Source organism: Vigna unguiculata, chromosome 10 (genome assembly GCF_037176805.1).
Source record: "Vigna unguiculata cultivar grain cowpea cultivar isolate G323 ecotype 2 chromosome 10, ASM3717680v1, whole genome shotgun sequence".
NCBI classification, from domain to species: Eukaryota; Viridiplantae; Streptophyta; class Magnoliopsida; order Fabales; family Fabaceae; genus Vigna; species Vigna unguiculata.
The window spans coordinates 5294559-5318360 of NC_140801.1; the positions used below are offsets into that span (position 1 = coordinate 5294559).

A 23802-nucleotide genomic window follows, 5' to 3' on the forward strand; every position below is an offset into this window, starting at 1 on the left:
ATTTCCTTTTTGTTTGTGCTTAGCCCAAGTTTAGACCAGTGTTGAGATACTTTTGTTATTGAGTTCATTGGTTTCTTTTCTTCTCTAGTCTACTTTCAAGTTTGTGGCTTAATAACGTTCTTTTGGCTTAGCAGCAGGATTTTTGACTGTGTTCTGTATCTTTAACTATTATGGTTGAGTTGGGTTGGCGTGGCTTAGCCACTAGATACCTTTTACCTTTGCTTTTCTGTAAAAGAGTGACATGCACTAGTGCATAATCGTGTTTTTACATCGCCTTATAGGCCTCAGTTATTGTAGAACCGAAGCCTATAAGGACGCGGTGGCATTTTTGAAAATTTTCAAACTTTTTTGCCTCGGGTCCCAATCCAACTGAAGCCTATAAGGGCTTTTATACTTCGGTTATCACTTAACCGAGGCCTATAATGGGTCAAAGTTCCCCAAATTTTCAAAATTACCACTGACAACAGAGGCTTTGGCCTCGGGTGGAATAGGACCGAGGCCTATTCCACTTTATGCCTTGGTTATTAATTGAACCGAGACCATATCTCTTATTTAGGGTTCCAAATTCATGAACCTAGCACTATTCATCTTCGTCCCAAACTCGAATTTGTGGTTCTTCTTTGCGCGAACTCCACCACACTCCATCGCACAATTATGCCATCGTCCATCACAGCCACCACTGTGCTCCGACGAAAGTTGTCACTGTTCCGTGCCACTTTGTTGCAGCGTTGTGGCTATACGTCAACGATGTAGGAAGGTGGGTTCGTTCCAGCGGGTTTGTGTTCATGGCAGAGAAGAATGAGGTCCTATGCAGTTCAAGGGTTGTTGCCGCAATGGTCTGCTGTGGTTGCTCCGAGGAAGGTTTGAAGGTGCTGCTGTGGAGGAGCTTTGGTTCGTTCCAGCGCCTCACTCGTGCTTTGGGTTTTCATGTTGGTTGCAGATGACTCGCGTTCTTCTGTTTGTGGTGCAAAGGTGGTTCATGCACGATTTGAATCGCTCTTGTGTTGAAGATGGAGGTAGCGCAATGATCTTTCGCAATTAGGGTTTCGAATGGTGGTGAGGTTCACTACGATGGAGTTCGCAACGAGGCAATGGTGGTGAGGTTTGTTGCGGCGAATAGTGGTGAGGTTCGTTGTGGTGAATCTCTAAAAATTTAGAGACTTTATGGCCTCGATTTCCAGGATAACCGAAGCATAAACGTGGATCTATGGCTTCGGGTCACACCCGAGCCCCAATATGCTTCGGTTCGGGAACTGGTGTAGAACATAAAAAATAACTGCTGCCAAAAGCCCTTCCTGCACTGGTGATGTTAATAAGATTTCTCATTTATCTCCAAAAAGTTGGAGGCATGATGTTTGGGCAAAAGAAGGCTTGTTTTCTTGAGAAAAGTACTTCTCTACCTAAGATAAGTGTCTAATTTGTTATGCAAAATGGATGTTATGCAGACACTTATCATGGTGTACTTGCTAGTCAAATATTTTGCTCATTGGGGTACCACAAATTTTTTTGGGCGACTAAAATTCACTTGGCATGGTGATGCTTTTAGCTTGGTGAGCAAAACATTGGCATGAAGTGCAACATGTACTTAGTTTATTAGGTGAGTTGTGGGAAAGAGTGTTTTTTTTTAAACAATAGGCACGTTTTAAAATGTTTCAAAATGTTAAACTTTGTTTATTATTCACTATATTATTAAATTTTATCAATATAATATATTTGAATATTATTTTAGTGTAATGAAAAATTAATTGTAATTTATTAGCAACTAAATTGTAGTTTGCTTAAATGAATTATTGTTGTATGTTTACTAATAATTTTTATTGAGAAAGATGTATGATGTACGAATATGATTTTTTGAGAGTCATAAAAATTATATGAATTTGTAGTAACATATTTAGGATGATATGTGAACCATTGATTGATTTTTGTATTAAGTATTAACAAGAATATTGTAATAGAGACCCCTTGTTTCACTCATGGCTTAAGTCACATCGACTGAGACATTAAGTATTGAGAAGTCGAGGGAAAAGTTCTTGCACACCGTGACATATGTAAATGTGCAGCTTGAGTTATAATGAATTTACCCTTATATACTACTTAGGTTCACTTGTAAATCTAAGTCTTATGTATTGGATCAAATGTTCGTATCTAACGACACATACTTAATATGAATCTTTCAGAATACATCAATTGATATTCCGCTTGTTGAATATCTTAATTGTATAAATTCATGTGTGATCTTCATAATTTTTGTATATTAGTATTTTTATGGAATTGAATTGTTTTAGTTTTCTAATCACAAGGTTTCCTTTGTATACATTTTTCTAAGTTGGAAACCTATTTCAATAACTAATTGATGAGTGCATATTCATGTCCTCATTTAACCTTTAATTTTGGATTCTTAATTGGTTTTTATGCTTAAAAGATTGTTATAATTAGGATTTGGTATAATTAGGCTTATTGAGCTTGTGAAGCAAAATCATGATAAATACTTCTTTAGTAGCACTAATCTTCTTTGGATATTTTAAGGTGTGTTAAGGTAGCTGCAGCTAAGTTGAGCTCGTGAAGGTGTGAAACTAAATTAATTAAAATTTCACGACACCTTAAAGATAAAGTCAAGAATAACAAATAATCAAAATCACAAAAAAAAAAAATTCAAGCATTGCTTGAAGAAGACAAAAAAATCATGAAAAAGTGAAGTTTGGCTAAGTCAAACCGAATTCAGCTAAGCCAAGAAGAGGGAACACACAACAAAAATTAAACCTTGTGATGTTCTCTATCTTTTTCCACAAAAAGGGCTTTGATAATTCAACAATTTTTAAGATAAATGATCATTTGTGGCCAATACATCGTTATATTTTATTTGATATTTGTAAATAATTATCTTATTTAATTATATAAGAAAATATCAATAGATAATAACTTTCAAATCTTTTGGAATCTTACAAGATCTTAAATATTATTAAATTTCCATAACAACCAAATTGTACGGTATATAATCGAGATCATCTCGGCCTATATGCCTGAGGATATCTTAAGTCTACTCGATGTCATCTTGATCTATAATGATTGAGATCATTTTTCTTCCCATCTAACCAAAATGATCCTAGCTTGTACTTAGAGAGAACCATCTCAATCAGACTTCAACATACACTTGATATCAGCTCGTTTATGGTGACTGACATCACCTTGGTCTCATCACATTACAATAGTTAACAGGTTAAGAATTAAAATGTATTATCAAGATTATTAAGCAGATGTGGTCTAGGCCCAACCAACTAAGGGCCCATAAACATAATATAAATAACATTATTCACGAGGTAATTAATTATGTGTTCATTATTACAACATTTATGATCATTTGACGCACCCTATGACTTGAGCGTCAGAGTGTCTTTTGTAGACACTCTTTCTCGGATCAAGACGATATCGAAGCTTGAGACTATTTTAGGTTGGAGATCGAAAGGAGCGGAGAAGAGCTTCTTATGGAGCCTTTATACATATTTTTAGTCTTGCAAGAAATAAATATGTCTTAAAGATATTTAATCTATTTAGAAGATAATTTGAGGATATTACATTATCAGAAAGAAGATTATAGCAACAAGAAAGACAGAAACAAAGTCCAATCAAATTTCTATATAAAGAGACTTAGGGAAACACATTAAGGGAGCTCAAGAACCCTTGAGCGACCTAATTTCAACCTTTCCACCATATTCCATGTCCTCCCCTCTATTTTCTTCTATTTTTATGTTATTTTTATATTCCATGGAGTAATAAGTCTCTAGGGTTGATTCTATTGTAATTTTTTAATGAATTTTGATGTTAGTATGAAATAATTTGTTTATTCTTTTGATAATTGTTATGATTTATGTTTATTTATGTCTCTCATCTCTGAATCAAGTAAAAGTAATGATTTTTACATTTTAAAAAGTTAGCACAATGTTAATTAATAAAAGTCTAGGATACCTTGAATTTCATATCAATTTAGACATTTATCATGTGTAAATGATTATTTTTATAGGAAAAACAACCCTATGTGACTTAAAATATTGGATGAAGTATAGAGAATTGGAGTCCTTTAAATTTTAATGATATTTTGTTGTTTTATAGTGAAAATGAGAGAAATATCAAGTGTACAAATAAGCCACTAGCGTAGAGCCATGAAAGTAGAAAAGAAAAGACATCATATTTTGACTTTCTGACTGAGCACAACAAAAATGAGTTGAGGCAAACAAGGAAATCCTTTTTGCAAGCAAAGTTAGAACATCAAGGCATAAGATTGAGTAGCCAAGAAAACCATCCTGAGAAGGAAAGCTCAATGTTGAGCACCAGGACAAGGGGCTGATCTGAGAAGAAAACCAACCTATGAACAAACCCCTTATGGCTTAGCGCTAAAGATGAGGCAAAGTACCGCCTAAGAAACTCCAAAAATAAGGTTTTGCCTCTAGTTTTACCATCCAATTCTCATAACATTTAGGCATTTTCTCCTAATATTGTTTATTTGATGGATCAATTACTAGGCTAATTTCCTTTTAAAAGAAGATCCAATAGAATTAGACAAGTTAAAGAGTCAAGTTGTAAATCTTTTGGAAAAATAATAAATCAGACAAAATGTATCTCCATAGGATGTTATAGTTTTATTAGTTAAGAAGAATCATGGTTCATTTATTTTGTATACTGATTATAGGAAATTAAACAAGCTCAATATAAAAACTAGGTATATTTTTCTAAGGATAGATTATTAGATATATCAATTACACGATGTACTATTTTTTTTATTAAAATTGAATTTCCCCAAGTTACCCTTAAATTCTTTTTAAAGTTGAAAATGTTTTGAAAACAACTTTTAAATCTAAACATAATCATCATGAGTTTATTATTGTACATTTTGGAGTGACTAATGGTTTTATTATCTTTATGGACTATATGAAGAAAATTGTTCTTCATTTCCTAGACTAACTCTTAGTTGTATTCATATATGACATTGATTTACTCTAGCACTCATGAGAATCATGAGGAACATTTTGCGATAGCCTTGTGTAAATTGTATGTCAAATTATGTAAATACAAATTTTGCATTCCAAAAGTATAGTTTTATTACAAGTCATATCAGTTGATGAAATATTAGTGGATCCTTCAAAAGTTTAGGCAATTCCTCAATGCAAACTCCCAAAACAATTTTAGAAATAATAAGTTTTGTTAGTTTGGATGGCTAAAGAAAATTTTGACTAATGCATCCATGTTGGTAATCCCTAATAAAAATAGGTCTTTTAAATCCTTTTATAATGTTTCTTATTAAGGTATGCGATGCGTTTTAATAAAGAAGAATGTTGTTGTTGATGATTTTGTCGGTTGAAAGTACATAGAGAAATTATTTGACTTATGACTTAGAACTGACTATAATTATTTTTTCTTTAAACATGTAGAGATATTACTTGTATGGTTTTAGTTTGATGTGTTCAGAGATTAATAGAGTGGTGACATACTTTTTTAGATAGAAGGATTTTAATATGAGACATAGGTTATAGATAAAGTTCTTTAATGATTATGACTATTAGTTGATGTACCAACTCGAAAATATATGTGGTAGCAAAAGCTCTAACTAGAAAAAAAAATAGTTCAAGTATCAACTATAATGATAAATGAGCTTAAATTGACTGAAAAGGACCTAAATTTTGGGTGTGACAATATCCATTAACCTCATTAGTTGTAAAATGTTAATTATGATTGACTTGATATGGTCACAGAAAAAAAAATTTAATGGATCCTTGTTTTACATGTACCACAAAATTGTTAGGTGTTAATCAATGTGAGGAATTCTATTTGGGATCTAATGATGTTCCTAGATTCCGAAATAGAGTTTTGTGTCACATGATTTTCAATTAAGAAAGATAAAGGGAGATGTAACAAGGTATGTGTTAGCTCGTTTGACTTGTAAAAAGTCAAAAGCTTAACATCAAAGACTTAAAGCCATGTTACAATATTGAATATACTTGTGTGGAAATGAGATTATTTTTAGTGGACTTTGTCACTCATTTGCCACATACAATGAAGAGGGATGATGATGTATAGGTCAAAGTATGTTTCGATGGACCCTGCCCTATAGGTCAAATTATACTAGGAATAGAAAATTTTAGTTAGATCAAGTTATTATGATTTTCTTTTTATTATTTGGTTTTCCAATTATGAAACTCTCTACATTTTCTTTATGTTCTTTAGGATGTTTAACCAACTATAGTGAAAATTTTCTTACTTAATTAGTTACCTTTAAATAAGAAAAACTACCTTGATATAAAAAAATAACTAAAAATTGTGTACTTAGAATAAAAGGTTATTGAGAATGATTTTGGTATTAAATTAAATATTGAACGAATGTTTTAAAATGTTAAAGAATTAATTGAAACAAAAGTTTTATGTTTTAAGAAATTCAAAATGTTATTTGGTTTTGAATGACCATATGAAGTAAATCTAGTTATATCATAGGATTATGTACTAAAAAGTTATATGACAAAGTTAGAATGTATATTGTGTTCAATTGTGGTGTTTAGGTATTTTTTTTAGACATAATTTGAGTTTTAGCTCAAGTGACACTTAATGGTGACACCCATTATTAAGATTAGAAGTGTCAATTTGGCCATGGGTCAACTTTAACTTGCTCATTCTTAAGCTCATTTGAGCGGGCCCAAATGAGGAGGCTAAAACATAGCCTTAGCCCCTAAAGTCCCCTCTTAAGTGGGTTAAGGTGGGTTTGACCCAATAAAATACTTTAACTAGGTCAAGATCAGACCCACAACCAAGACAAGCTATACCGGACCCACGACCAAGATGAGCCGACCTAGGCCGATGGTCAAGACAAGCTAGAACGGGTTGACGAATGAGACAGGTCAGACCGATAGCCAATACGGGCTAGACCAATAGCCAATATGGGTGGACTCGTGCCCACAGTCAAGATGGGTTGACCCGGGCTAACGACCAAGACGGTATGGCTCGTGCCCAAGGCCAAGACGGCCCGATCCGGGCCTATGAACAAGACGGGTTGGGCCAAGCCCACTGTCAAGATAGCCCAACCCAAAGGCTGAGACAAGCCAGCATGGGTTTAAAGTCGTCAAAGGCCGAGACAATCGATTGTCGAGATGGATGGGCCAAGGTCGATTATCAAGACAGGTCAACCTAAATAGAAAGTTTAATAATATATTTTGAAAAATAGTATATTTTTCATGTTTAAAAAGGAAGTCATGGACCGACTCTAACCTATGGGGCTTTTCTGAGTTTTTTTATCTTGTGGACCAATTTAACTCTAATCCATGTGAGTTAGAGTCAAGTCATGTAAACTCTACCAAATTGACAACTCTAACTAAGATAGATTATTACAGTCCAATCATCTTTAGTCAATTAAGCAATAATATTTTACCATCACGACTTAAAATTTAAAGAAAAAGATGTTGAAACAATTTTCATTCGTATAAAATTTTCGTCAATTAAACGATAAAAAGTTAGTAACGTGATGTGAGTCTTTAAAACTAGTAACTTAATGAAAAAGTCATATTATTGATACAATGATATGCATCACTTCAACAAAAAAAGAGTTAAAATATTATTTCTTGACAAAGAATTAGTCTCTCAAGCATGAACATTAAAAAAGAAAAAAAAATTGAATTAACTCTCTTTCCTTAAATATGTCAAAAAATATAATGACTGTGAGTAACATAAATTTACTCAAAGTGTAATACATATCATTCAAATGGTGAATTCACAACTTAAATGATAGATAATTAGTACATAGAATTCAAATAGTGAATTTACAACGACTTTTTCCTATAGTGAATTAACTAATTTGAATTTTATTATTAAATTAAACATTTCTCTTCATTATCATAAACTAATTAACCGAGACTTCTACAAGTATGAGGAAAATTAGTGCCGTCTCATTTACTTTACTTGCACAATTTTTTAATCCAACATTTTAATTTCGTTTAAATAATATTTGACCAAAAGCAAAATAATGTTGAATACACCGACAATTTTAGACGAGAAAAAATTATGGTAAATAAAACAAATCGATATTTTCAATAAGATATTTTTTTGTTATCTTTGTGAATTGTATAGTTAAAGAAAACTAGAAATCTCCAGAGGAAAAAAACATAGGCTGAATTAGCTGGAAGGACCTCAAGCTTCCGAAAATATAAAAGCATATGTGACTAAGGATATAATATTTTTAAATGACTAAAGAGTGCTTTACTTTCAGAAAGTGATAAACATTGCTTAGGTTAATTTAAGAAATTATGAAAAATTAGATATTTTTTCTAAAATTAAATAAGTCTATAAATAATGTAGGGCCCATTTCTATTTTCAAAAACCTTTTCAACTTCCTTTAATTTAAGGGCACGTGATATTTTTGGTGCAAACCAATCATTAAAAAACAAAAGAAAATTTTCATTTATTCTAAAAATTATAACAATTCAGTATTTTAACATTAAATTCAAATTTAAAAAAAAATCAGAAAAAGACGTATTTCTTTTTTCAGAACTAACTTGATACCAAGTTGAAATCATCTCTAAGGACAAAATCGTTATACTTTTTATATCCATATAGTAAATCACAATTTTTTTTTTCGTTATAAAGTATGTTTAGATAAACTTTTATAAACCGGCTCACACGGGTTGGCTCACCACGAGCCGGGTTGAAAATGAGTGAATCCAACCTGGCTCACTTTCTGGTGAGCCAGAAATTCTGTAACCCGGCTCAACCCACTACGAGTTGGTGGGTTAAGTGGGTTGACTCACCAACCCACCTAAAATTTTTTTTTTTTAGTATTCAAATATTTAAATAAATTTTTAAGTAACCCATGAAATGACAATCATAGTAAAATCAAGAACCAATATTTTGATCATGCTCACCACCAATATCCAAGAAAGTATCCATTAGTCTAAGGAAGCATGACTAATATTACAAATTTTCTGTCATGCTATTCAACAAAATATAAATAAAAAAACTATATATTTTTTTCATGCTAATTTAGAAAAAATTGTTTATAAGACGGTTACTTGAATAATTTACTATAAAAATTATAGTTAAAGATTAAAGTATCAACATATATATAACTTGACAATCAAATTAATTAAACATTTAAACTATTCAAATATAATTAAGCAATATTCTAGCATTTAAAAATATGAAATTGTGAACAAATATAATAGGAATAGTAAATAATTATTAAAAAAAATTAAAAAAAATTAAAAAAAAATTAAAAAAAAATTAAAAAAAAAAATTGTAAAAAAATGTTGGTGGGTTAAGTGGGCCAACCCACCTTCAACCCGGCTCGAACCCGTGGGTTAAGTGAGCCGGGTTGAGTTCAACCCACTTTTGAAAAAGTTGAATTTTTCTCAACCCAACCCGGCTCGAACCCGTGGTGAGCCGGGTTGACTCACGGGTTGAAACTCATTTTGACATCTCTAGTTTAGAGATAACCTAGTTAATTTTAAGGATATCACTCTTTGTTTTAATTTTTTTTATTAAAATGCTTATCCCATATATACATATTCAATTAACATTCAATATTTAAAAAATTGTCCACATATTTATTGATTAAAAAAATTATATATATATATATATATATATATATATATATATATATATATATATATATATATATATATATATATATATATATATATATATATATATATATATATCTGTTATCTTAAATAAACTTTAATTCTTTTGTATATATTATACATAATCCATTGATGGTAAATCTCTTCGGCAAGGACTTAACATATTGATATACTAAAATAATAATATATTCATAAATACAGTATTATGTTTCGATACACTTAATAAATTTTAAATCTTTTAAAGTCGAGATTAATTATAGTTAAATTTTTTTTTTCATGTTTGATATAATTTTTAAAATAAAATCATGATGAATCATACATTATAAAACAGACAATATCTTGAGATTTGAATCCAAATTGAAACATATTAATTTAGAAATACAAAAAAAAAGAATTTGTAAGTAATTGGAGTATTTATAATAATATATAAAGATGATTCTCTTTTGTGATTACATTTCAAAATACCAATTTTAACTTTTAAAATATAATTATTTATTAAATTTTTGAAAATTGACCGTTACTTTTAAAAGCTCTTTTATAAAATTGTTTATTTCTGTCTTCTCTTTTGTTCTATTTATCAAAAGTTATTTTATCATCTTTTCTGATATATTTCACTTTATTTTTAATAAATATAATTTTATTTTATATAATCATCACCTACTAATATAATATCACATATATTTAAAAAATGCGTACACACAGAACAATTCGCGATTATGTGTACTCTAGTATTAATAAAAAAAATGAAAAAAAAATAGAATAAGTTTAGTAGAGCTGTCTATCCTTCCTGGCTTCCATTAGATCCGTAAAGTGTGAAGAAAAGGAAAGCAAACGACGACACATTTTGGTGTTCTGACGTCCAATGCTGCCCAACCAACACCCTCCTCCGTCTTTTACGGGGAGAGATAGACACATACTATTCATTTCTTCTTTCATTTTTCCTAATTAAAACCATTTCCTTTTTTATTTTTTCAATTTTAGAACTATTATATCAGTTTCTTTAAAAAAGCATTTTTAGTTCTCTTTTAATGACGAAATGATTTTAGTCTTAATTGATCTCAAAAGGACAAGGAAACATGAGAAATTTGTATGTTATAAATGAGTGAAAAAAAATGGTGAAAAGAACCAAGCGACATGTGAGAAAAAATAAAATAAAAAGACAACAAATTTATATAAAGATACAACATAATTTATTATGTTGGACACATGATCACATGATCAACTACGTTATTGCAAAAGAATATATATATATATATATATATATATATATATATATATATATATATATATATATATATATATATATATATATATATATATATATATATATTGAAATGTTATATGCATCAATAATTAATTATAAGTTATCTATAATGTTTTTTTTTCTGAAAAGAATAAATAAACTTATTAATGACAAATAAAGGAAATCATGTTCCAGTCATTTTGATTCAATCCAACCTAACTTTTTATTGTCTTTTCTATTCATTATCTTCTTTTTTATATTCCAATTCAAAGAATACAATTGAATGTTTTTGTAAAAATATATTTATATAACTTTTTTATTAGTAGAAATAACATCTTAGTGGGAGTATGACAAACATAGATTTCTTAAGGTGGAAGATAATTGTTTCTCGTATCAACAATTCCTACTTCAGATAAAATCATTATAATAGTAAATATGAATATAATTTGAAAAAATAAAAATGACAATTAATTTACTCGAAATTCAAATATAGAGAAAAAGAAACTAACAAATAGACTGTAACTTACTAATGACTACTCACTCTACTCTTCTCTACCCCACTACCTAACCTAAAATCAAATATTTTATATCAACTTTATTAATTATTCAGCAACTTTTTACAAGAATGAAGAGATCGCAGATGTATATATTAAAAATATGTGATTTGGTTTTAGTTGAGAATGTTTAGTGTTGGAAAAATATTTATATATAGTTTCTACTTTGAAAATTTAATTGACTGACTATTTTCTAAATTTAATGTTTAATGTAAATAATCTTTTGCTAGATTTTTTTGAATCAAATTAATATGAGGTAAAACCTTTGAAAAACTGAGATCAATTTTTAATGATATGATAAATTTAACTCAAGCTTTATTTGATATAAAAAAGTAAAATTCTGATTATGGGTATCTCAATGGTTTTCATGAATGGACTATTATTAAGTCATTGTATAAACTAGTTTACCTCAATAATTTTTAAAAAAATATATATAATTTTATAGATACTTTTATAAAACTTAATTTAGATGTACTAAACGTGTAAGGAATTTTTACATTATTATTTTATTGTAAATTTACATTAATTTTGTGATAATTTCATTGAAATTCATTTACAATATATTTAATTAGTTTAGATTATAAAAAAGAAAGTTAAAATCTACATAAGTTTTGATTATATTGTTTTGTTTTGTACCATATACCATTTCTTTACCAATCTAAGCAATCAAAAAACATTTGAGATTCTTTTTTGTTCATTTCACATCAATTAAAGATTCAAAACCTAAATAAACTACTTCTCAACGAACATTAGTGATTTTTCATTTTACATATACAAAAGAAGAAGAGATGATATAACAAATACATTTGTTTTGATAAAAAAAAAATTTCCCTTTTGATTTTATTTACTATAGCATTTGACACATCAAAAATACCCCATTATGAAATTAAAAAAAAGAAAAGGTCAATTGAGTGTTTCTCTTCTTTTGGGTCTATTTAACCCCATTGTAGTCCCATCCATTTTCTTCCCCCTCCTTTCTCTTCTCTCTCTCTCTCTCTCTCAATCCTTTCCATCTTTGTATTTACCAAACACACTTCCCTTTTCACACCAAACTCTTTCTCTCTTTCTCTCTCTTCTCAACTCCAACCCAACCCACTTCATTAATCACTCCAATTACACACAACACTTGTCCCACATTGCTACACTCCTCCTTTAAATCCTCTCCTTGTTTTCCTAATGTAATTTCCCAAAATCACAATCATTTTGCTTCAGGTTCCAGGGACATAATAAACCTTAATTTAACCAACTCTTCCAAATTCAGTTCCTTTCTGTTGTTTCCTCTTTCTGTCATTCATCTCCCAATGGAAAATCAGTTCTTTATGAATTCTGGGGTTCACTTTGAACCTGCACCACCACCACCACTACCACCTTCCTCTTCTTCGGTGCCCTCTTGGCAATCACTCTCACCCGCCATGGGAATTCAACCAACACTTCTGAATTGTGCCTCTGACCAGACCCAGGATTGCTTTTACAACCCCAATTGGGAAAAGTCAACAACAGATCATGCACTTCACTTTGATTCCTCAGCACTGAGTTCAATGGTCTCATCTCCTGCAGCATCGTCCTACCCCACCAGCAGCAGCAACATGTCCAATGACAATTTCATCATCAGGGAATTGGTGGGGAGATTGGGAGCTATTGGGAGTTCTGATGAGATCCCACACCCTTTGGTTGTGGCTTCTACTTACATCAATAATGGCAGTAACAGCCCTAATGCTTCTTGCGACACCACCCCTTTGAGTTCCCCTCCCAAGGTGAAGACTGTGCAGAGCTTGGTGAATGAGAGGTTGGCGAATTTGGGAGGAAAGTCGGTGGCTTTGAATTCCAGTGTGGCTGAATTCTCCGCTGACCCTGGCTTCGCTGAGCGGGCTGCAAAGTTTTCTTGCTTTGGCAGCAGGAGTTTCAATGGTAGGAATGTCCAATTGGGGGTGAACAATGGTGAATTGGCTCAAAGATCTGCGTCAGTGGTGGAAAATGGTGGAAAGTTATCTAGAATCTCTAGCAGTCCTTTGCTCAAGACACTTGGATCTCAAATGGGTACCGCAGAGAACAAGAATTCAGCAATTCAGGACCAGGAGAAAGTGGAGGTTGCCAATTCTCAAGAGGAATCTACCATATCTGAGCAAACACCAAATGGAGAAATTGGGATGAAAAATTGCCAAGATATGACGAATTCCAGGAAAAGAAAAGCATCTTCCAAAGGAAAAACCAGAGAAACAATCAAGGTAATAAAGAAGTCAAACTTCTATTTTGTTATGGTTTTTTCATTCTGCATAAAGTTTCAAACTATGGTCATGTTTTTGGTTTTGTCTCATTTCTTGATATTTCGAGAAACTGAGTTATTTTGTGAAGGATATCATTTTCTAAATATGCAATCTGAATTGTGTCCTTTTCAATTCAGGGTATGGAAGTCAGTGAGGATTCAAACTCAAAGCGAAACAAGCCAAACGAGGGTGAGGGAAACGAAAATGGACCAGTGAAGGTTGAGGAAGAGTCCAAAGCAGTGGAAGAGAAACAGAACAAAAGCAACACAAAACCTCCTGAGCCACCAAAAGATTACATTCATGTGAGAGCAAGAAGAGGCCAAGCCACTGACAGCCATAGTCTAGCAGAACGTGTAAGAATCAGTGCTTCAGGTTCCTATTAATGACACTTGCAACAAAACGTGTGTAGCTTTCATGTTGACATTTAATTAACCATGAAACAGGTACGGAGGGAGAAAATCAGTGAGAGGATGAAGCTGCTCCAAGATCTTGTACCAGGTTGCAACAAGGTGAGAAAAAAACCTTTTGTGGTGTTGGTAAATGTAAATTCAGCACTTTTACTAACTTGGGTACATCAATTGTTTCTTTCTTTATTCCTCATAGGTCACTGGAAAAGCACTTATGCTAGATGAAATTATAAATTATGTTCAGTCATTGCAGCGTCAAGTTGAGGTAACCAATCTTGGCAAATAAGCATCTCAATTTTCAAATGATTGTCATCATGTGTGTGTGTTTGTATTCTTGCTCACTAAGTTATGCTCTCTTTTTTTCTTTTTTCTGAGAACAGTTTCTGTCTATGAAGTTGGCTTCTGTTAACACAAGGATGGATCTTAGTATTGACAGCCTTGTTTCAAAAGATGTATGTTCCATGGTTCACTTTTTCTCCACAAATTTTGTTGCTTTTGAGGTTTTTAAGAAGATTCCTGAAATGGGGTTCTTTGGCTTTTTGATGTTTTCAGGTATTTCAATCTAATAATTCTTTGGCAACGCACCCAAATCCAACATTCCCTCTAGATTCCTCAACACAAGCCTTTTATGGGCACCAGCATCAGCAAAACCCAGTTATCCATAATAACATACCGAACAGAACGGTGACCCACTGCTCAGTGGACCCATTAGACACATCTTTGTGCCAAAATCTTGCAATGCAATTACCCTCCCTAAATGGGTTTAATGAAGTTGCCTCTCAGGTAATAATAACCCTCTTCCACTTTTTCTCCATAAATTAATAAAGAAAGAAAAATGGTACATTTTGCATTACTACATTCTCTGTTTACTTTTTTACATGTAAAATCATCATTATTGTTAGGTTGTTATGCATTACAACTTGTTTATGACAGTGACCTTAAAGTTACATTAAACACCCTTATCAGTAATACATGTAAACAACAATCTTAAACATGGGATTATAACAAATACATATAACTATTATCTTAAAAGGAAATTCTGGTTCTGTCTCTAATTTTCGTGTGTGATGGTTTTTCAGTTTCCATTGACATTCTGTGAGGAGGATCTGCACACCATTGTGCAGATGGGGTTTGGCCAAACTGCAAACTGGAAAACACCAATTCAATCACCAAGTTTCAACGGTAATATAGCAGAAAAGTCAGACATTATTGACATGTTAATTGAATATTAGGCACAACAAAATTGACATTATTCTCATTCTTATTATATTCACCTTTATTTTTTTGTTTTCTGGTGCAAAATACAGGTTCAAATAATGTAACCCAGATGAAAGTTGAGCTCTGATCAGTGAAGACTCACCCTTCATTACGCCTCAATTGAAGCCCAGAAGATTAAGAAAACTGCTGTATACAACAACAACAACACCAACAAAAGATTTAATTCCAACAACCCCATCAATTATTATTAAGCCATCAAGATCTATTCAAAAAGAACCCTTTTTTTGTATTTTCTGAATTTTTTACCCCTCTTCCCTCCTTTCAATGATCCCAGTTTCTGATCTTCTGGGGCAGGTCTTTTCCATTTTTTTTTTCCCCTTACAATTATTCACTGTAAAATCTTAGGAAGATTCTGTATTCTGTGGTGCAAATTCTTATTATTATTCTGGCACCAACTGTAAGATATATGGCTAATTAAACAAAGACTTTCTACCAGCTTTCGTTGTCTCTCTCAATATTATAGTGACAGAGAATTTCTTAAGGTAACAGATATTTGTTTCCCCTTCTTCTTTCTTTTCTAATAGAAGAATTATTTGTTTATCCCAAAACTTTGGTTAGCGTATGCCCGTTAATAATTGGCACATCACATCAAACCACTATGAATTTTCGTGGGTCTTCACTAAAATCTCGTTAAAGGTCATGTCAATTAACCCATGCTAAATCGCAAAATCTGGTGGATATGATTTCACTTGTGCTGTAACCAGCTGTATTAATGGGGTCACCCTTTTCTCTCATAACTCTAATTACAAATGATTAGGACATTTGGTTAACTTCACCCATAGTCAACCAAAATTTCTCACATTTTTTTCATCTTTTTTCACCCACAAGAAAAAACAAATTAATCTTGACCTACGTAGTACTGTAAATGGCATCAATTGACACGTGTCAAGTAGACTGGATCACAATCGAATCGTGATATTTGGATTTATGTTACATTCTTAAAAAGAATGTTGCACTCTAATTAATGACTATAGTTTTTGACCTCGTGGTAAGTGTTCGATTCTAATAATTGGTATCAGAACCAAGATCACGAGTTCAATTTCTTGTGAACAATTGATAAAGGAGAAATTATTACGAGTGACATCAATTATTCTATAGTAGAGATCAAATAAGCCAGATCCCAACCAAATCGTAGATGAAATTATAAACGATGAGAAACATATTTCATTCCCTTTTACATTACATAAAGATATATGAGTATAGAGTGAAACCTACCATGAAAGAAAACCTTTATACATTTTTGTGTTGTGAGTTTACTATGCAGCATAGAAAAATGTAAGAGGTAGATATATAGAGGTTAGAAAGAAGTTGGCTTTTGAAGAAAACAGATATTTTAAAGTAATTTATGTGAGCATAAACAGAATCCCAGGTTGGCAGTGGTGAGATTCTGACTAGGCCCAATGAATCATAGAGCTTTATAATCTCACCAACTTTTGCTATTTACTTGTGAATAGGAAAAGGGGTTTTTAGTGGACTTCACCTTTGGAAAGATACACTTCAAATATTTGACTAATCTCTTTCTGTAAGGAAAAAATCCAGTTTTTAGGGGTCATCATTAGATTTTTAGAAATTTTTTCATCACTTTCATCATTCAATTCAATACTTCATGTACATCATCCAAAATTATCAACTATCAAACTCACTTTAATAAGTTTCCAGAACTTATATTTATATATACATATATTTCTAAAAGAAAGTATTTTGGTAATTAGAATAGTGTTTTTCAACATAAATATAAATCATCAAAATGGGTTTTTTTATTTGCTTTAGATAATGTTTAGACAAATTTCTTCATGTGAAAAAAATTACATCTTACCTAAATTAAGATTAGTTTATGCATTTAAACTAATTTTTCAAAATTGTCTCTTAATTTATAAAAAAAGATCATTTTTTTCTTAAAAATAGTTATACAAAACTCTTCCAAACATACTTATTTACACCATTGTGATCATGTTGAAAACTCAATTATAACACTTCCACAAACATGTTGGTAAAATTGTATGTACGTACAAATAAAGTATGAATAAAAAAAGTAAACTATGAAATAAAGTAATGGACATAATAAAAAAGTATTATATGAATAACATTATACCCAAATAAAACATTAATAAGTTGCAGTGATGGCCACTTATTTTTATTTGGAGTGTATTATTGGGGTGTAGATTAGTGTGATTTAATAATTAGAAAGATGCTTTGAATGTAGTACTGCGACAGAACAGTTGTGCATGATAATGTATTAAGATATTTTTATTGTATAATAATGATAGCAAGTTTCTTATTTGTGGAGAAGATAATGAAATGGGAATAGAAAATGTTAGTGTGACAGTGTTGTCTCCAAAAGCTACAAACGCCCAATCATATTACGACGTGTTTGGGAATTGATTCTTCTGTTATTTTTTTTATCATCTTCCTCGTTTCTCCATGCTGTTTTATTCTTCTTTTCAGTATTTGGGTTTTATATTTATGCCAATCATAATGCTACTAACTAAACAACAAACATAATCTTCACAAGGAACATTCAGAGTGTAGTTCTTAGCAGGTACCAAATTTAATTAGTTTCATTTTTTTTTTTGAAATAACCCTTTTGTGCAATTTAATTTTTATGTGTTAGATTGGTTTTTGTAGGTTGGAGATTAGTCTATTTTAAAATATCATTCTCTTAAAAAAAAGTGCAATTCCACTTAAAATGTTATTTAGGACTAAACATAACTTTTTTTTAGCAAGAAATATTATTTTGATCCTTGATGAATTTTATAGGATTTATATTTGCACCAGTGCATGTTAGATGTGGAATATTTTGCGAGTGACTCATGAAAGAACAAATGATGTAAAAAGGGCACGCAAGAATTCTTTGATCCAAGAATATAAAATGTTTCGTATGTAGCAAGGAGAAACCATCTATAATGTGCAGAAGCGATTCACACACAACGTCAACCATCTCATTGGGTTAGGTAAAAATTTTGATAGTGATGAATTAAATATAAAAATTCTTAAAGCTTTAAACAGAACATGACAGCCAAAGGTTACAACGATTACTAAATCTCAAAATCTTGTAACATTGTCCATGGCGGCTCTTTTTGGTAAATTGAGAGCATGAACTTGAACTTGGGCATTTAAATGAAGAAGAGGACCAAGGAAGGAAAAGGAACATAGCTTTCAAATCTGATATTGTAAAAAAACAAAATCCCCAAAGAAGATGATGACTCTGGCAATGAGAATATGAGTCTCGTGATAAAGAAATTCGCAAAGTTTATGAAAAGCAAAAATAGAGGTCGTCATAAAAGGTATAAAAATGAAAACCAAAACTTTGTTTCAAATTTGAATTGCTATGGATGTGGTAAAACAGGTCACATAAGAGTGGATTGTCCAAATGCTAAAAAGGGTAAAGAGAAGAAAGGGAAAAAGTTTTTCAAGAAAAAGAAATGAGGAGGATAACGATTCAAGTTCTTCTTCAAGTTTTTCTTCAAGCTCATCCAGCTCTAGTGAATATGATGAGGAAGAAAATCTATGTTTGATTGCTGACCATGACTCTTCTAATAGTGAGGTAAGCTCTTGTAGTAATGACAATGATTATGATTCTTTGTATGATACATTTCAACAACTATTTCATAAATCCAGTAAATTAGATGTTGGTCATAAAAAATTAAAATCTGATTTTAAGGATTTACAAAGTTTGAAAAATCTCTTGAAAAAGAAGAAGAAATTTTGAAAACTAAAATTTCAATTTTAGAAAATAAAGAGACTAAGAATGTTGAGTGTGCATCTTGCAAGAGTTACATGTTTGGTTTAAATATTCTTGAAAAACAACTTGAAGATGCAACAAAGAAATATCTCAAGAATAAAAATAAAAGAATTTGTAGGGTATGGTAGAAAAAGGTAAGCCTAATTCTAGGAATATAAAGTGTAACATGTATCTATTGTATGCAAAAGGGGCACACTTCAAATAAATGTCGAATTAAACATTTTGATGTTCCTAATGAAAGATATGTTTGGATTCCTATTATAAAGTAACTTGTCTCTAACCTCAAATGACCCAAATAAGTTTATTGGGGACCAAAATGTTATTGTTTTTTGCCTCGCAGGTTATTTCAAAATCAAGAAAGTCTCTTTGGATGTTCAAATATATTCATCAAACTTTTGGTATCCTGGTAAGTTTTATGATTTTATAAGGGGTTTGGGAATATTAGATATGTGTAAAAGTGGTAAAAATCTTTAATTTTAGTGTTTTCCGAAAAACTCCGTTGGGATAATTGATTATCTCAGGTAATAATCGATTATCTTAAGCTGGTAATATATTATCTTGCATAGTAGGACACATATTATCAAATGTTTCTACCATTTAAGTGAGCTTTTCAAAAATTTAGACTATGAGCAATAACTAGGTATTTCATAAATGCAAATTAGTACTCATTTTGTTAATATAACATTTCCTTCTTTAAACCCATATTTTTTAATCTTTAGAGTCTCTCTTTCATTTAGGGGGAGTCTTTGATTAAGGAGGAGTATTTGTTCTTGAAATGTTTGTGTTTATCAAAAAGGGGAAATATTACATGTAGGAGGAGTTTTATATCTTAAACAATTTTTTTAAGGGGAACTTAAGTTATCTGATTTGGGAGGAGTTGTCTAAAGAATTCATTTTTGATTATGATCAAAAAGGGGGAGATATATTTGTCTTAATATCTTGTGATAACCGGTACCTCTTTAAGGGGAAGAAATGTGTTTATTGATGTCTTGTAATACCTTATGTTTAAAAAAGAGAGAGAAAGATTATTTATCTTTTATTTGGATTAACTACTCTTTTCTCTGAAGTTGTTTATTAAGAACAGGACATATTACAAGTCTTCAACGATTTTTTATCATCATAAAAAAGGGGGAGATTGTTGACAAAAAGAATAAGATTGACATCTTCCTTCAATAAGGAGTTTTGATGATAATGATGATGACTTATGAAGAAGTATGGAAGACTAAATGATGAGGTATGGAAAAATGTTGAAGACTTAAGAGAATGTTTTGATTCAAGAGATACATTGAAGACTTAGGGGTTTAGTTGTTTAGGTCTTGTAATATGTGTATGTTATTTAAAATAGTCAAATTAGTATGTCAAGAGTCAAAAATGCAAAACCCAAGCAGTAGAGCACCAAGAGAATATTATTTATTTACAAAACTCACTAGAATAATCAATTATTCTTAGTGATAATCGATTATCATTAAAATAATCGATTATCTTAGTTAAAGCTGAATTTTGAGAAAAGTCTCTGTGATAATCGATTATCATTGCTGATAATCGATTATCCTGGCTGATAATAGATTATCACAACGAGAAAAATGTTTTAAAAAAAGTTTATGTGATAATCGATTATCACTCGATTATCTATTGTAGTTGCGACTTAACTTTTCATATTCTTAACCTAATTTCTAAATAGGCTTCTATAAATAAAGTGGTAGGCTTTCATTTCAAAATACAGAAGTTATAGAACTATGAATACTTGAGAACTCATTGTGGGAAGACTTTGAAAAAGCTAGTGTGGGTAGAGTGATAACTTTCATCAAGTGGGATCTTGAGTGATTGAGTGTTGTCGCTGTTGTTATGAGAAGTCAGTTACCCTTTGTATGATTCAAAGGAGGTGTTCATTTCTTGTGTGATTCAAGGAAGGTGTTTTCATCCCTCGTGGATTTGAAGGGCAGTGTGTCTTCATCTCTTGTGTGATTCAAGAGAGATGTTTTCTAATCCTAATCTTTCTTATCATTTATTATAAGTTTGGTTTATTTTAGTGATTGAGTTAATCTCATTTTTTAGAGACTAACAAATGGACATAGGGTCTTTTGATCTAAACCAGTATAAATATTTTGTGCAATTTTCTCTTTCTTATTCTCTTATTATATTGTGTTTATTATAATAAAAGAAAGAATTTTAATTGAACTTTAATATAAAAAGAGAAAAATTTTAAGAGTACAATTTTTATTAAGAACCTAATTTATCATCCTTTTGTTTTTATCCAAAAGCTAATCATTCCGCTGCACTTTTTTAACATATTTTATCATTTTCTTAAATTTGTCTGTTTAGCACCTTAGCATGCAAGACATGTTAAAATCAAATAAATAAAAGAAAAAAAAGCTTGAAACAATTATGAGGAAATGAAAGCATGTTTATATTGTGGAAGAAATGAACCCAACTCAAGTACGCGTATACAAACTCTACTAAAGAAAATAGCCTGTCATTTACGTGCATTATTTATGATACGCGTGTATGGGAATATATATATATATATATATATATATATATATATATATATATATATATATATATATATATATATATATATATATATATATATATATATATATGTTAGAGTTTATATATATATCATTGAATTTCTGATGCATTTGTTCTAGAATTTGAAAATTATTTCTTTAAAAATATAATGATTTTAATATTTTAAAATATATTAAAAAAATTAAAATATCAAAATTTGTATGTTTTGAAGACAAAGCAGAAAAATAATATCAAAATTTCAATAGAGAATTTATATATTGTTTCCATATTGTGAGAAAAAATATTTGTGAACATTTTTTTTATTTACAATTTTTAATCCTTTTAAAAGTAGTGGTAAATTGCGTTTCATATGTTTTAATTTTGTATTTTTAACTAATATGATATTTGTTTATTATTTTGATCATAGTTTTTTTTGTTGAAATTATTTTTAGTTATATAGTTGCATGGAATTTATTAATTTTTAGCTTCAAAATAACATGTGATTACTAAAATTGGAATTTTTTAATATTTTCTATGACTTTTAAGTTAAAGCATATTTTTAAAAATTGTAAAAGAGTCATGCTACCACATTAGCTTAAACATTGTAATTGGATTTATTTACCTAATTAGAATATATGTCTACTACATATTTTGTTGCCCATGTACTCTAAACTTCTAGACATTGTTTAATTTTTTAGTTTTAAAAATTGTCTTTTCATCCCAAATAAATATTTTTTAATGGTTCATTAGGAAAGTAACACATTATATCTGGATTATGATACAAAAGTCGAGAGTTAAGATACATTTTTATACCAAAATTAATTTACCTAGTTTCCTCTTCTTTTACATTTTGGTCATCAAAAGCATAAACTTTCTTTGAAGTTTTTTGCGTCCAAGTCTTAGAATAAAAGCTGGAAAATAATGAGGAAGAAGAATCTCATAATAGATGTTAAAAATTGTACTTCATGTTACGAATAGTTTAAGTGTAAGTCAAAAATTTTACATTAGATAAAAAAATAAAGTTAAACGCTATAAAAGAATAAAAACTCATAACACTATTAGTTAAACGCTATATAAGAATAAAAACTTATAACACTATTATCTTAAGATTTTTGTGTAAAAATAATGTCAAATATTTTACATATATAAAACTAATGTCATTAATTTTAGAATATACATCTAATGCATTTCGTCAAACACACATTGAACCAACATTACATGAGAATATTTCATTTTGGAGTTTTTTTTTTTCTTAATAAATATCCAAATTAATTAGTTTGTGAAACATCATGCTTGTAATTTGTAGGTTCTTACTTTAAAATGATCATTCAAAAAATAATTAGATTTTTAATTATACATAAAATAATTTTAATTTATGTAAAAAAAAGAAAATGTATTCTCAAAATTATCTATAAGCATCCCGATAGTCAATCCAAAGAACCAAAGTTTCTAAAAAAATGCCTCCAGATCCCATATAAAGTCAAAGTTTCAAGTTATCATGATTAAACAAATGAAAAAAAAAATGTATAAACGGAGTGAAGCCAATAATTTAATATAGAACAAAACCAATTCTTATTATCAATTTTTTCATAGAATTTAAAACGGAAATTTATTCTTATTAAAAAAACACACACTAGATTAGATTAACTAATCTGAAAAGAATAAAGTAATTTTTCGTTCACAAAGTCTAGATCTATCATATTTAATATGTGTTTAGACTAGATTCCATTCGTTCATAATTGATTCTAATTTTCTTTCAAAGTCAAAACAAAAATAATAATATTTTTTCAATTCTTTATTATGATTAAGAAACTAGAATTAGTATTCAAACATGCACTACTTAATCAGAGTAATTTCTTTAACATTTGAAAATCAGGGAGAGTTTGTGTTATCTAATTAATATGGTTCAGTAACAAAAATTGATTTCAAGAACATAAATAATCTAAATACTGTTTGGGTAAATGTAATATTTTGACTAAATTAATTATATGAAACTAATGATTACCTTTTAATGAAATTTTGAATGATAATTAATTATTAACCTTACATAAATATTTCACACGTTACAACTTGGTTTCACACCATTGGCAAGACTTTTGAAAATGGACACCATTTTCCATAAATGGAAAAATAAAAAATTGGAACTGAAATTCTTTGTTTGGCAAGAGTTGTAAACAGCTTCGTTAAACGTG

At 30.1% G+C, this 23802-nt stretch overlaps 1 protein-coding gene across 1 annotated transcript; it reads left to right on the top strand.

The window, feature by feature from the left end:
• Window positions 1-12369: 12369 nt before the first annotated feature.
• Window positions 12370-15792, top strand: LOC114166974 (transcription factor bHLH62-like). The gene is made up of 8 exons (XM_028051857.2): window positions 12370-13633; window positions 13810-14025; window positions 14116-14181; window positions 14276-14344; window positions 14460-14531; window positions 14632-14862; window positions 15159-15261; window positions 15387-15792. Exons 1-8 carry the CDS (start codon window positions 12710-12712, stop codon window positions 15422-15424), a joined length of 1719 nt encoding a protein of 572 aa, XP_027907658.1. The 5' UTR covers window positions 12370-12709; the 3' UTR covers window positions 15425-15792.
• The last annotated feature ends 8010 nt before the right edge of the window (window positions 15793-23802 follow it).

Excerpts from the sequence above, each read along its gene's own strand:
- LOC114166974 (XM_028051857.2), top strand. The coding sequence starts at position 12,710 with ATGGAAAATCAGTTCTTTATGAATTCTGGGGTTCACTTTGAACCTGCA. Across the intron at positions 13,634-13,809 it reads AAACCAGAGAAACAATCAAG|GGTATGGAAGTCAGTGAGGA; the intron begins GTAATAAAGAAG and ends TTTTCAATTCAG. Across the intron at positions 14,863-15,158 it reads TTAATGAAGTTGCCTCTCAG|TTTCCATTGACATTCTGTGA; the intron begins GTAATAATAACC and ends ATGGTTTTTCAG.